Source organism: Thalassophryne amazonica, chromosome 10, assembly GCF_902500255.1.
Source record: "Thalassophryne amazonica chromosome 10, fThaAma1.1, whole genome shotgun sequence".
Taxonomy (NCBI): domain Eukaryota; kingdom Metazoa; phylum Chordata; class Actinopteri; order Batrachoidiformes; family Batrachoididae; genus Thalassophryne; species Thalassophryne amazonica.
The window spans coordinates 6,695,407-6,710,139 of record NC_047112.1 but is presented as its reverse complement, the minus strand read 5'-3'; the positions used below and the strand labels follow the sequence as shown (position 1 = coordinate 6,710,139).

At 40.0% G+C, this 14,733-nt stretch overlaps 1 protein-coding gene across 3 annotated transcripts in view; it reads right to left on the bottom strand.

Annotated features, from left to right (window-relative positions):
* Positions 1–14,733, bottom strand: part of gmds (GDP-mannose 4,6-dehydratase) — a 357,438-nt gene that overhangs the window by 309,345 nt on the left and 33,360 nt on the right. For all 3 annotated transcript variants that reach the window (XM_034179366.1, XM_034179365.1, XM_034179367.1), the window contains exon 2: positions 2,348–2,392. In XM_034179366.1, coding sequence (XP_034035257.1) covers positions 2,348–2,392 — 45 coding nt within the window. The remainder of the gene's footprint in view (positions 1–2,347; positions 2,393–14,733) is intronic.

The following is a 14,733-nucleotide window of genomic DNA, read 5'->3' as shown; positions in this document are numbered from 1 at the left end:
ACATATTTCATCTTGTTTTCACATTAATGGACAAATAAAGTATATTTTGTTTGTTTTTTGAGCATGTCATCGGCTGGCCACTGTGTGGGGAAAAACACGGCCTGTGAGCTGGACTCCGTGTTTGCAGCAGGACAAGTGAGGAAGCTCTGCTCCAAGAAGATAACACAACCTGGTCCACAAGAGTCCATTAGTGGGACAACAGCGTGACCTGACCTCACTTCCTTTATTCACTGTGCACTTCCTGTCTGTGTGCTCATCTTTTTTATGCCTCCTACCACACATTACCGTCCCCAAACTGAAACCAATCCACATCCTGAACCGGGCCGGCTGGGTGGTATGACGGGCGAAAGTAACAAAAAATAGATGATACAAATGGAGTCTGCCATTTACTCCATTAATAATATTATTTCTCATTTACAGCAAGTAATTTTTGCTATTTTCCGCTCTATGGTAAATTTTAAAAAAGGAAAATGAACACGCCCACTCCGGGAACTGCTTGCCTCAACTTTTTCTGCCTACAGGGTGCCATGTCTTTGCCATCCTGGGGAGAAGGCAGGGTTTGAATGAGTGGGCGTGTTCTCTGTATCAATAGGTCAGAAGTCAAAAGGTGTTTGCTGGAAATGATAATCATCAGTTGGGTCTTGTGAAAAGTGTTGAAACCTTTAATGTTCAGAATACTGAAGGGATCAATGCCACATGGAATTTCTACAAAATTGCCTAAATTTACTGGGTTTAAATGTACTCATAAAGTACCTTAATTTTTGTTGCATATCACTAAATTACAACTAATCTGATTCGTGGCAAAGTATAATTTACTTTCTTTTTCTTTTGGTTGGGGGGGAGGGGTGTTCAAAGCTGCATTCAATGGAAACTGGGAGCTTGGAATTTCTGACTTCCAATGAGAAAAACAAAATACATGTATATTATCTACTGAAGCTACAAAAAAAAAAAAAAAAAAAAAACAGTCTCCCTGCGGACTAATTTCGGCAAACCAAATAAAATGCAATAACTGTGACTAATGTCAGTATCAACAACTGACACAGTAGACCTGTGTGAGTGTCGTCTTCCTGTCCAGCAGATATCCAGCAAAACCTTCACATGACATACACTGAACAAAAATATAAATGCAACACTTTTGTTTTTACTCCCATTTTTCATGGCCTGAACTAAAAGGTCTAAAACATTTTCTATATACACAAAACACCTATTTCTATTGTTCACAAATCTGTCTAAATGTGTGTTAGTGAGCATTTCTCCTTTGCTGAGATAATCCATCCCACCTCACAGGTGTGGCAAATCAAGATGCTGATTAGACAGCATGATTACTGCACAGGTGTGCCTTAGGCTGGCCACAATAAAAGGCCACTCTGAAATGTGCACTGTTATCACACCAATGACACAGATGTCGCACGTTTTAAGGGAGCGTGCAGTTGGCATGCTGACTGCAGGAATGTCCACCACAGCTGTTGCTTGTGGATCCATGGGTACCACTAGAATAACTCTATATCAAATGAGCGGTTGCTTAGGGAGACTAAGATGAGGTTGCACTGTGAGCCAGCATTAGCATTGGCATTTTGGCCATGCGGTGCGTTTCTTGGTGCATAAACTAGCACTTAAGTACTGGAGTGTTGAAGACTGCAGTGGCTGCAGAAGGCCAAGGGGATGCCCATGCTTCACATGGATGTGGGAGATGGATGGTTAATTTAGGGATCTGGGGATGGACCGGTTGTCTGCCTAAGTGGTAGCCATCTAGGACTCAAGGCGCTTCTGTGGTGTCAAAGCGTGACACCCATGCATGCCCTTAGGGATTACCATCACATTGGACTACTGTTCATGTAACGTGTGTGCACTTTACACAGGTGGAAAACGCCCACATGAGCTCATGGAGCCCCAGTCAGTGAGTCACAGGTTCCGCTTTGCCACGGACAAGAACCATGTGTGGTTGCCAAATTGGCGCTTCAGGCAGCTCAGTGTTGGTTCAGCCAGTTTAGCTCAATGTCCAACCCCAATCCATCCTAACAGATCATGCAGCAAGTGAAGTTAGTAAACCCCACACACACGGCCACGCAATCACAGCCGCTTCTCAATCATTGGTCAAACATGGTGGTAAAAAGGGTCAAGAGTCAACAGTCTCAGTGCAACACAAACACAGTCTTATCAGGGTGAGGTGGCAGTCGTTCCACATATGCCACCGCTGCCTGCCAGCTTACGTCACCGTCACAGTAAGAGTTGGCTGCAGCTAATCAGGGGAATGCTGACGTGTGCGTGTGTGTTCGTTGGCATTTATTTATGTGCGTGTCTAAGCATCTAACATCACAGAACTGTGGTGCACACTGGTCTTTCTCACCTCATAGCCTTTCTTCAACAGGAACTCCGCCAGATAGGAACCGTCCTGCAAAGACAAACGGCAATCTGATCAAAATGCATTAAATAACACAAAGAAAGTGAGCATTAAGACCTGATGAAGTCAGCGGAAAACGACAATAAAACATCGCAACTGCGTTAACAACTGCACAGTCCACAGTGTGAGTGCGAGAATGAACGATTGCCCGTCTGTATCTGTGAGACCTGTGATGGGCGGATCACCGACCAATGCATGATGGGATGCAACTCAACATCTGTATCAAAACTAGAAGCACTCGGAGAGCGCAAACCTCCGCCAAGGCCATAGGGTCAATGACACCAAAGCGATCCCCCCAGTCGCAAATTGACCTATCTGAAGTCATTAACTAAATATCATAACATAATGCATGTTTTCATATACAATTAATGTAATAAATAAACATAAATGATGGAAGACAAAATTTCAATTTATTCCTGTATATTTACCAGAGAGCAAAACAGGTACAAATAATCAGTGAACTGAATAATACAGGTTTATACGAAATACAACCAGACATATTCTGTGTCCATACACACATTAAGTGTTATGACAAATGCTGAGTACAGTAAATACATAAAATACATGAAAAAAAAAAATCTTGGATCCAGATTCTCTTCTGGATCATCACCAAAATTTAATCACATCTAAGTTAGATCAAAATACACCTCTGGTAAAAATTTCACTGAAATCCATTGAGAACGTTTTGAGTAATCCTGCTAACAAACAAACCAACCAACCAACTAACCAACAAACAAACGGATGCGACCGAAAACATAACCTCCTTGGTGGAGGTAATTACTATTGAAAAAACATTAAATACATGTAGCTGTTGTGCTGCAAGCAGCTTCCACAGTTCTGTTTTCTCACATGCACACGATATGTTTCAGTGAGTACTTTACAGACGTTTCGATATGTTTTAGCATTTGGCAGGTAAAGGCTTCAAAAGGCAAAACGTCTCCAATATCATAACCTAAGAAACCACAGAAGAACAAGATAAAAATAGTCATTCCTATTGAGGTGCACGTTGCAGCAGCCGGTGAAATTCCAGTTCTGGGTAACAACAGCGCCCCCTATGACAGCACATTGTTACTAAACCTCAATGTTCCCCTGCAGTCAAACAATGAGGTCGTTTTATTCAGGCATGCATGTAAAAATAGTAGATTTGTCAAGGGCGTGAGACACACCGATGTCTTAAAAGCATCTTAAAAACACAAAGGAAAGCTCTATAGCACCCCCTATGGGCACCACTTAGCATAAAAGGTAAGGTAAGTCCCATCAGTTTCTCCTTTGTCACCACACCACATCACAGGTGGAACTGCATGTCGATTTGGCACAAGGTTTTATGCCGGATGCCCTTCCTGATGTAATTCCATATTACACAGAGAGAGTGGGCAGGGGTGGGGTTTGAACCGGGAACCTTCCGCACTGAAAGCAAGTGCACCTAACCGCTTGGCCGCTGCCCCTGTGGGCACCACTTTGCATTAACCGAAAAAAATTAACCTAAAAAGTCAAATTGCCATGGTTGGGAAGAAGCAACGAGGCTTAACTATGTCATGTGATGGGATGTTATGTCTCTCACTGCTTCGGCCTAAAAAAATAAAAAATAAAATATTTTCCATTTTGTGGAAAAGCATTTTGGTAAGTGAGTCCCTTCTTGTGGAATAAACTCCAGGATATGTTAAAACTTAAGGATAAATTAACTTGTCTGTGAAAGTTAAAAATAAGTATTTCTGGCTTTTCGTTTCCTATTTTGAATGTTGTATCTTTTTGTTTAACCATTTTCTTGTGGTTAATTGTGACTTCATGCAACTATTACTGTCCATATTGTTCTTTGTCTTGTGATGTGTGAACTGCAATTTTAGGCTAGAAAACCTGATTTTGTCCATTTTTTTTTTACCCTAAAAGAACCCCTTTAAAAATTTTATAAATAATTCGAAATGTTCCAAAAATTTTAAATGTCATTTTTGTCGGTTGAGGCCTTATCCACCCCCCACAAAAAAGATTAATTTTATTAAATTTTAGAGATCTATGGTGTTGTTATTTTTAGAAAACTGGTCAAAAAAAAAAAAAAAAAAAAATTCAAGCTCTGTGATCCAGAAATGGAAATGAAGTGGGAAAACTGTGAAGGTGCAGGCATAATTTTCAGGTGTGAGAACAGGACGCTGGTCTCCCTGTGACTGAAAGCCAAGGCGTGGGATCCTAATGAATCGGGACCTGTGGCTGGATGCTGTAGGGACGGGCGTGCACGTGTGATAGGCGTGCACGTGTGCCTGTGCCCTGTCAATAAGGTCTTGTTCCCCTTCACCCGTGTTACGCCTAGTCTTTTTTTCCTCGCTCAGACTTTCCGACCGCACACTTTGGAACCCTCTGGAACATGGTATTCATCTCTCAATCAGCCCGCGTGCACGCGCTCAGACTACCAGCGTGCCGGCCCCACAATTCCTTTTCGGGTCTGTGGGGCCGAGGCGGAGGGTAGGGAGCAGAGGAGGAAGGGCTGACGTTTGCTGGAGGACGTCTGTCAACCTGCACTCGGTACCGTGCAGCGCTGGTGTTTTTAACCTGACTGCAGCTGCACAGCAAAGACAATCTGACTGTTCGTGGACCCTCACAAAATGACAGGCTTCTTAGGTCACGTCCCTGAGTGCTGCCTGAAAGCTGTAAGTACCAACTCATCTGAGCCACGTGGGGCAGAATGAGTCTAAAACACAAATCAGACATCTGTCACTGTGACAGACAGACAGACGGGAGATAATCCAGAAAACGCAAATTTTCTCAAACCTGCTCAACAAATTTCTAATTTCTTGCTCCTGCTGTACACGATGAGCCTGATCAGGTGTGTTTCAGGTTATTAAACGTGAATACTTTCTGGTTTATTTTACTCCTTTCTTTACTCCTATCTGGCAATAAAACTGATCAGCATTTACCACCTTTTCATGGACCTAACAACTAATCAGAAATAAAAAAATAAAAAAATAGATTAAAAAAATAAATGAATAAAATCAATCAATTATTCATGAATGAAAAAAGGTATTTCCAGCCCATAATATATATACACACATATACATATATATATATATACATACATATATATATATATATATACATACATATATACATATATATATACATACATATATACATATATATATACATACATATATACATATATATATACATACATATATATATATATACACATACATATATATATATATATACACATACATATATATATATATACACATACATATATATATATATATATATACATATATATATATATATATATATATATATATATAAAATTTTAATCTAAATTCTCTGATTTCAGCTTCTTACATGTGATTACTGTCTGGTTTACTTTACAAGTTTCATTTTTTCCTGTCTGGCAGTAAACAGATCATCTCAGTCTTACACACCTCTCTGCAGCTTCTCTCCCCCTGCCATCCCCTCATTACCCCATCCCCGTAGAGACGGTGCCTGCTCCCAGACTACCAATAACCAGCAAAAATCTATTTAAGCATAAAAATTCAAAAAGAAAAAATAATATAGCACCTTCTACTGCACCACAGACTAAAACAGTTAAATGTGGTCTATTAAACATTAGGTCTCTCTCTTCTAAGTCCCTGTTGGTAAATGATATAATAATTGATCAACATATTGATTTATTCTGCCTAACAGAAACCTGGTTACAGCAGGATGAATATGTTAGTTTAAATGAGTCAACACCCCCGAGTCACACTAACTGTCAGAATGCTCGTAGCACGGGCCGGGGCGGTGGATTAGCAGCAATCTTCCATTCCAGCTTATTAATTAATCAAAAACCCAGACAGAGCTTTAATTCATTTGAAAGCTTGTCTCTTAGTCTTGTCCATCCAAATTGGAAGTCCCAAAAACCAGTTTTATTTGTTATTATCTATCGTCCACCTGGTCGTTACTGTGAGTTTCTCTGTGAATTTTCAGACCTTTTGTCTGACTTAGTGCTTAGCTCAGATAAGATAATTATAGTGGGCGATTTTAACATCCACACAGATGCTGAGAATGACAGCCTCAACACTGCATTTAATCTATTATTAGACTCTATTGGCTTTGCTCAAAAAGTAAATGAGTCCACCCACCACTTTAATCATATCTTAGATCTTGTTCTGACTTATGGTATGGAAATAGAAGACTTAACAGTATTCCCTGAAAACTCCCTTCTGTCTGATCATTTTTTAATAACATTTACATTTACTCTGATGGACTACCCAGCAGTAGGGAATAAGTTTCATTACACTAGAAGTCTTTCAGAAAGCGCTGTAACTAGGTTTAAGGATATGATTCCTTCTTTATGTTCTCTAATGCCATATAACAACACAGTGCAGAGTAGCTACCTAAACTCTGTAAGGGAGATAGAGTATCTCGTCAATAGTTTTACATCCTCATTGAAGACAACTTTGGATGCTGTAGCTCCTCTGAAAAAGAGAGCTTTAAATCAGAAGTGTCTGACTCCATGGTATAACTCTCAAACTCGTAGCTTAAAGCAGATAACCCGTAAGTTGGAGAGGAAATGGCGTCTCACTAATTTAGAAGATCTTCACTTAGCCTGGAAAAAGAGTCTGTTGCTCTATAAAAAAGCCCTCCGTAAAGCTAGGACATCTTTCTACTCATCACTAATTGAAGAAAATAAGAACAACCCCAGGTTTCTTTTCAGCACTGTAGCCAGGCTGACAAAGAGTCAGAGCTCTATTGAGCTGAGTATTCCATTATCTTTAACTAGTAATGAGTTCATGACTTTCTTTGCTAACAAAATTTTAACTATTAGAGAAAAAATTACTCATAACCATCCCAAAGACGTATCGTTATCTTTGGCTGCTTTCAGTGATGCCGGTATTTGGTTAGACTCTTTCTCTCCGATTGTTCTGTCTGAGTTATTTTCATTAGTTACTTCATCCAAACCATCAACATGTTTATTAGACCCCATTCCTACCAGGCTGCTCAAGGAAGCCCTACCATTATTTAATGCTTCGATCTTAAATATGATCAATCTATCTTTGTTAGTTGGCTATGTACCACAGGCTTTTAAGGTGGCAGTAATTAAACCATTACTTAAAAAGCCATCACTTGACCCAGCTATCTTAGCTAATTATAGGCCAATCTCCAACCTTCCTTTTCTCTCAAAAATTCTTGAAAGGGTAGTTGTAAAACAGCTAACTGATCATCTGCAGAGGAATGGTCTATTTGAAGAGTTTCAGTCAGGTTTTAGAATTCATCATAGTACAGAAACAGCATTAGTGAAGGTTACAAATGATCTTCTTATGGCCTCGGACAGTGGACTCATCTCTGTGCTTGTTCTGTTAGACCTCAGTGCTGCTTTTGATACTGTTGACCATAAAATCTTATTACAGAGATTAGAGCATGTCATAGGTATTAAAGGCACTGCGCTGCGGTGGTTTGAATCATATTTGTCTAATAGATTACAATTTGTTCATGTAAATGGGGAATCTTCTTCACAGACTAAAGTTAATTATGGAGTTCCACAAGGTTCTGTGCTAGGACCAATTTTATTCACTTTATATATGCTTCCCTTAGGCAGTATTATTAGACGGTATTGCTTAAATTTTCATTGTTACGCAGATGATACCCAGCTTTATCTATCCATGAAGCCAGAGGACACACACCAATTAGCTAAACTGCAGGATTGTCTTACAGACATAAAGACATGGATGACCTCTAATTTCCTGCTTTTAAACTCAGATAAAACTGAAGTTATTGTTCTTGGCCCCACAAATCTTAGAAACATGGTGTCTAACCAGATCCTTACTCTGGATGGCATTACCCTGACCTCTAGTAATACTGTGAGAAATCTTGGAGTCATTTTTGATCAGGATATGTCATTCAAAGCGCATATTAAACAAATATGTAGGACTGCTTTTTTGCATTTACGCAATATCTCTAAAATCAGAAAGGTCTTGTCTCAGAGTGATGCTGAAAAACTAATTCATGCATTTATTTCCTCTAGGCTGGACTATTGTAATTCATTATTATCAGGTTGTCCTAAAAGTTCCCTAAAAAGCCTTCAGTTAATTCAAAATGCTGCAGCTAGAGTGCTGACGGGGACTAGAAGGAGAGAGCATATCTCACCCATATTGGCCTCTCTTCATTGGCTTCCTGTTAATTCTAGAATAGAATTTAAAATTCTTCTTCTTACTTATAAGGTTTTGAATAATCAGGTCCCATCTTATCTTAGGGACCTCATAGTACCATATCACCCCAATAGAGCGCTTCGCTCTCAGACTGCAGGCTTACTTGTAGTTCCTAGGGTTTGTAAGAGTAGAATGGGAGGCAGAGCCTTCAGCTTTCAGGCTCCTCTCCTGTGGAACCAGCTCCCAATTCAGATCAGGGAGACAGACACCCTCTCTACTTTTAAGATTAGGCTTAAAACTTTCCTTTTTGCTAAAGCTTATAGTTAGGGCTGGATCAGGTGACCCTGAACCATCCCTTAGTTATGCTGCTATAGACGTAGACTGCTGGGGGGTTCCCATGATGCACTGTTTCTTTCTCTTTTTGCTCTGTATGCACCACTCTGCATTTAATCATTAGTGATCGATCTCTGCTCCCCTCCACAGCATGTCTTTTTCCTGGTTCTCTCCCTCAGCCCCAACCAGTCCCAGCAGAAGACTGCCCCTCCCTGAGCCTGGTTCTGCTGGAGGTTTCTTCCTGTTAAAAGGGAGTTTTTCCTTCCCACTGTAGCCAAGTGCTTGCTCACAGGGGGTCGTTTTGACCGTTGGGGTTTTACATCATTATTGTATGGCCTTGCCTTACAATATAAAGCGCCTTGGGGCAACTGTTTGTTGTGATTTGGCGCTATATAAAAAAAAAATTGATTGAAATTGATTGATCTCTGAGCTGTGGACAAAAGAAGACAATTTAATTTTATATATTTATCAAGTAAGTTGCCCAGAAGGACAGGGAGGCAACTGTAAGTTGATTTTTAGCAGCAGCCCATTTTTGCCGAAAATTAACTTCTCAAATGAATAAACAGTCAAAACCTTGCAATCAATCAATCAATCAATCAATGACCTTTATTTAACTAGACAAAACCTCACTGAGATAAAAACCTCTTTTTCAACAGTGATGAGGCCAAGAAGGCAGCACAAAACAGATTATACCAAACACACAAAACACAAACACACAGCACATTTAAGCAGCTTTTGTCACCATCTAGCGGGTGACGAGCATTTCAGGGCTTCTGGTACATTTTGTACTTGAAACCTAAAATTCAAAGAAGGCATTTATAAGTGTCAGAAATGCATAATTTTTTGGCATGCAGAGCTTTGATCTCCCAGTATTAATGTACAAAACGTTCAATTTTAAGAGTTTTATGGTTGAGTTTTAAGATACGAATGTTTGCCAGAAGGACGGAATTTCTCCTGACAAGCACAACTTAAAGTTGTGAATACAGATTCAATTAATTGATCAGTTATGTTTATGATTATTAGTTAGATCTATAAAATGTCAAAAAAGTGAAAAATATTAATCAATATTTTACAGAGCCGATGATGACGTCTTCAAATGTCAAAGAAACAGAAATCATTTATTTCATTTCATTATATATACTATATATATATATATATATGTTTGTTTGTTTTTTTACACAACAGACACATTCCAGCAAAACATTAGCAGGTTCATCGTTGCAGCATAAATTAAAATGAACTGACTGTTTCTGTTTAATAACGGGGTTATAGGTGCTAGGTGCAGACACGTGCACATCCCCAGGTCGTTTCTAGCTACAGCCAGTGTCATGTTTTCCTGCCCTGGTGCCAGGGTCAAAGCGTTCCACACCAGACCGACATGGAAAATGAGTACCAAGAGCTACAACCCTGTTTTAAAACAAGAACCTCCTTTGAGGCCACATTAGCCCATAAACCTTGGCTTCACCTTGCTGTTTCCTGTCAGGCATGCACACGCACACACACACACACACACACACACACACACACACACACACACACACACACACACACACACACACATACACACACACACACACACACACACACACACACAGTTGCCAGGTCGAAGCCATAGCAAAAGCTCCCTAAAGACTCACTGTGACACAATATGATCCCTCTCCGATGAAGCCAGCCAACAACAAAGAGCGTAAAGACTGCAGGTCACTTTTAAATATAACTGCAGGTGCTGCTGAAGTACAGTGGGTCCAGAAAGTATTCACAGTGCTTCACTGTTTCCATATTTTGTTATGTTACAGCCTTATTCCAAAATGGATGAAATTCATTTTTCCCCCTCAAAATTCTACTCACAACACCCCATAGTGACCATGTAATTTTTCTTTTAAGATTTTTGCAAATCTATTAAATATAAAAAACAAAAAAACTAAGAAATCACATGTACGTAAGTATTCACAGTCTTTGCCATGAAGTTCAAAAATTGAGCTCAGGTGCCTCCAGTTTCCACTGACCATGAATGAATGAATGAATGAATGAAAACTGTTTATTTCGAACATTTGATACAACAACAATTACAAGATAGATCAGTAAAGACAACAACAAAAAAGTTCCTACTGTGTACCCAACATGTCCGAAAAGGGGTAGGGTGAAGCATCAGCTTATTTATCCCTACCCCTTCTTCCCCACAACCAGTAATACCCTTTGCCACATATACACATAGATTCCTACACAACCGATATCAATATATATATATATATATATATATATATATATATATATATATATATATATATATATACATACATACACACACATACATACACATACACATATATATATACATACACACATCAACATACATACACACATATATACACATATACATATATACACATATATATACACAAACATAAATATACACCTACACATACCTACTTACATACACAATACTATATATTTACAAGCCGAAGCAAAAAACAAAAACACCCTAACCCTCATTACCCTTCCTCCTCCCTATACCCAGAAAAAAACATATTTTTGTACCGCTGTTTGAACTGGTTCATGCTTGGACATTGCTTGAGCCCCACTCCCAATCTGTTTCTACGGCTTAACTGGAGTCCACCTGGGGTAAATTCAGTTGATTGGACATGATTTGGAAAGACACACACTTGTCTACATACAAGGTCCCACAGTTGACAGTCAGAGCACAAACCAAGCATGAAGTCAAAGGAATTGCCTGTAGACCTCCGATACAGGATTGTCTGGAGGCACAAATCCAGGGAAGGGTACAGAAACATTTCTGCTCCTCTGAAGGTCCCAATGAGCACAGTGGTCTCATCATCCATAAATGGAAGAAGTTCAGATCCACCAGCTCTCTTCCTAGAGCTGGCCGTCCATCTAAACTGGACGACTGGGGTAGACGGGTCTTAGTCAGGGAGGTAACCAAGAACCTGATGGTCACTCTGTCAGAGCTCCAGTATTCTTCTGTGGAGAGAGGAAAACCTTCCAGAAGGACAACCATCTCTGCAGCAATCCACCAATCAGGCCTGTATAGTAGAGTGGCCAGACAGAAGCCACTCCTTAGTAAAAGGCAAATGGCAGCCCACCTGGAGTTTGTCAAAAGGCACCTGAAGGACTCTCAGACCATGAGAAACAAAATTCTCTGGTCTGATGAGACAAAGATTGAGCTCTTTGGTGTGAATGTCAGGCATCATGTTTGGAAGAAACCAGGGACCATCCCTACAGTGAAGCATGGTGGTGGCAGCATCATGCTGTGGGGATGTTTTTCAGCTCTTACCATGGCTCACACATTTGCTAAAAGTGATGAAGGACTTGTGACATATGACATATTTAGAAATACAGATTTATTTTGTAAAACTCACCACACATTTCAGTAACTGTGTTATACCGACCAACTGACCACTGACATCAGGAAACTAATGTACCCATAATGCAATGCGGCACATGTGTCTAAATGCTAAAACCTTCTAAATTAGTGCATTACTTTAAAACTAAAACATATAGCTGACATTTTCTCTTTGTAAAATGACAGACGTTAATTTCAATAACTTGTCCTCAATTAGTATGTTTAAAATTATAACCATAAGTCAAAACTGTCTGCCTGTGCAAGACTCCAGTGAAATGACCAGCATGTCTGTATGCTGTATGGTGTGAAGAGAAATTATCTTTTTTTCTTCCCTCCCACTTCCTTTCTCTGTGGTAGTCAGCTCTCCTCTGCCTGCAGAGGATAGAGTCTTGCCATTCATGTCTGTCTGCTACAAAGCATGTAACAGACAGGCATTAAAATCTTTGATTTCAGACTTTACAAATGTTTTTAACTGTTAAGCTTTGTTCACTATGCCTGCAAAAATATGTTAGCGGTCTAAAAGTTCTTGGAACTAAATTTATCGGGAGCTAATTGGTCCGCTGATGGTTTTCAAACTTATCTGGAAAGCTAATCCATGAATGAAAACGTTACCTTCGATAGTTAGCAGTTAGCGGATTAGCGGAACTGTGCCAACCACTGAATATACCTGAGTACATATGATTGCTGTGACCCAACGAAATACTACTTTTGTTGGGTACTTTTCCAAAAGCAAAAATTTCTCAGTCAACATCTCAAAAGTATCTTTAAAATGTGTGGAGGAGGATCAGAAGGAGGCCTGCGCTCTTGAGGACTTGATTACTGCATACTGTACCCATTTCTCCACTTTTACACAACAGCGCCCTCTCTCTGCACTGATTAAACCCGATTAGTCACGTTTTACGGCTCATGATGTATCCAGAATTTACTGAACCTTGTTTAAAACTTTCCAGATTTCCATGACCTGGCAAATCCCAGACCCAGTTTTGGATGCCCTCATGATCTCAACAGTGAGGTCATCTGGTGTTTTGGATTCCATTGCAGATTGTGCCAAAGTTTTTTGTGCACAGTCTTTATGCACAAAAACAGCCAAAATATTATTTCAGACTGACTTACCCCATGAGCTAATTAATATGCAAATACAGTCAATGTTGCTGTGGAGACTGCTCCCCTTACTGGGACTACCCATATGCCAAGTTTGGTGAGTCCAAGTCCAATGACCTTGGAGATACAGCAGATCATGTTCAGAAGCTCAGAAGGTACTCTCAGGTGGGCGGGGCATAATAACCACCTAAAATTTAATGAGTTCATTTTGCCACATTTCATGAAGGGTGGTTGAGAACATTTTGAGAACTCTGCTAACAAGACAGAGGACGAACAGCACTTTGGTCTAGGTAAAGACAGAAATGTGTAAAGCAGAACTGATATACAAAGAAAAAAGAATTAACGGAAGACAGAAAATAAAATGATAAAGCATTTTTAAAACAAAATACAGAGCTAAAATAGAGCCTGTCTTTGAAAAAAATGTTAACACGAATTATTCATCATAACGACATGAAGATTACAGCCATTAGGTCCAATCAACGTTCCCGACATTGTCATTATCTCATCACCATGATGTGGTTTCATTATGGGAATGAATGAAAACACATTTTCGACTTTTAGTTGAATCACAACAGACTATTAACTTATTAACAGGCTTCAAATTCTCAACAGTACAGAGACACCCATGGAGGGGAATGAATTTTGTTATAATTTCTGAAATGATGCCCTTTAACCTCACAGTGAAATCTCAAAAAAATATAAATAAATAAATCCAAAACAAGAGCGATCTGAGATTTCTGACATCCGCCAATCCCGATCAGGATCAACTCCAAAATTCAGTGGAGTCTTCCGTGCCCTCACATCTACCTGTGGTTCAAGGATTCAAAAGAATTTATTGTCATATGCACAAAGGAACATGTTCCCTGCACAATGAAATGTGTCTACTGCATTTAACCCATCCTAATTGCCAGTTAGGAGCAGAAGTCGCCTTTAGGCGCCCGGGGACCAGCTCCAGATGTATATCCCTGCCTTAGGTCAACAGCAGGGCTGAGCAAACCATGACCGGCCTCATGACAACAGACGACACACACATAACACACAACACACATAAGCCGGCCCGGTACATGAACACATATAAAAAGCACACACAAGGTAAAACTTGGGAAAGAAAAACCTTCATAGCTGCAATGCAGGAAAAAAAAAAACATCAGCACAATGAACAATGATCACACACAACAACAAGATGAGAGACGACGACCGAGATTTGTAAGAGTCCAGTTATCAGACAGAACACTCCGGAGGTAGCCTTTAGGCGCCATCAACGGCCTTGTCCGTCCATTCTGGAGGGAGGAGGGGCCCAGCCCTGAACAGTCCACTGTCCACAGTCAACGTCAGAGCTGGAGAAGCTAAGGGCGGGGGGAGACCAGGGAGTGAGGCATAAGTATTGTTCTTCTTCCAGGAGGTTTTTATCACAACGGCCTTGAAGTGCA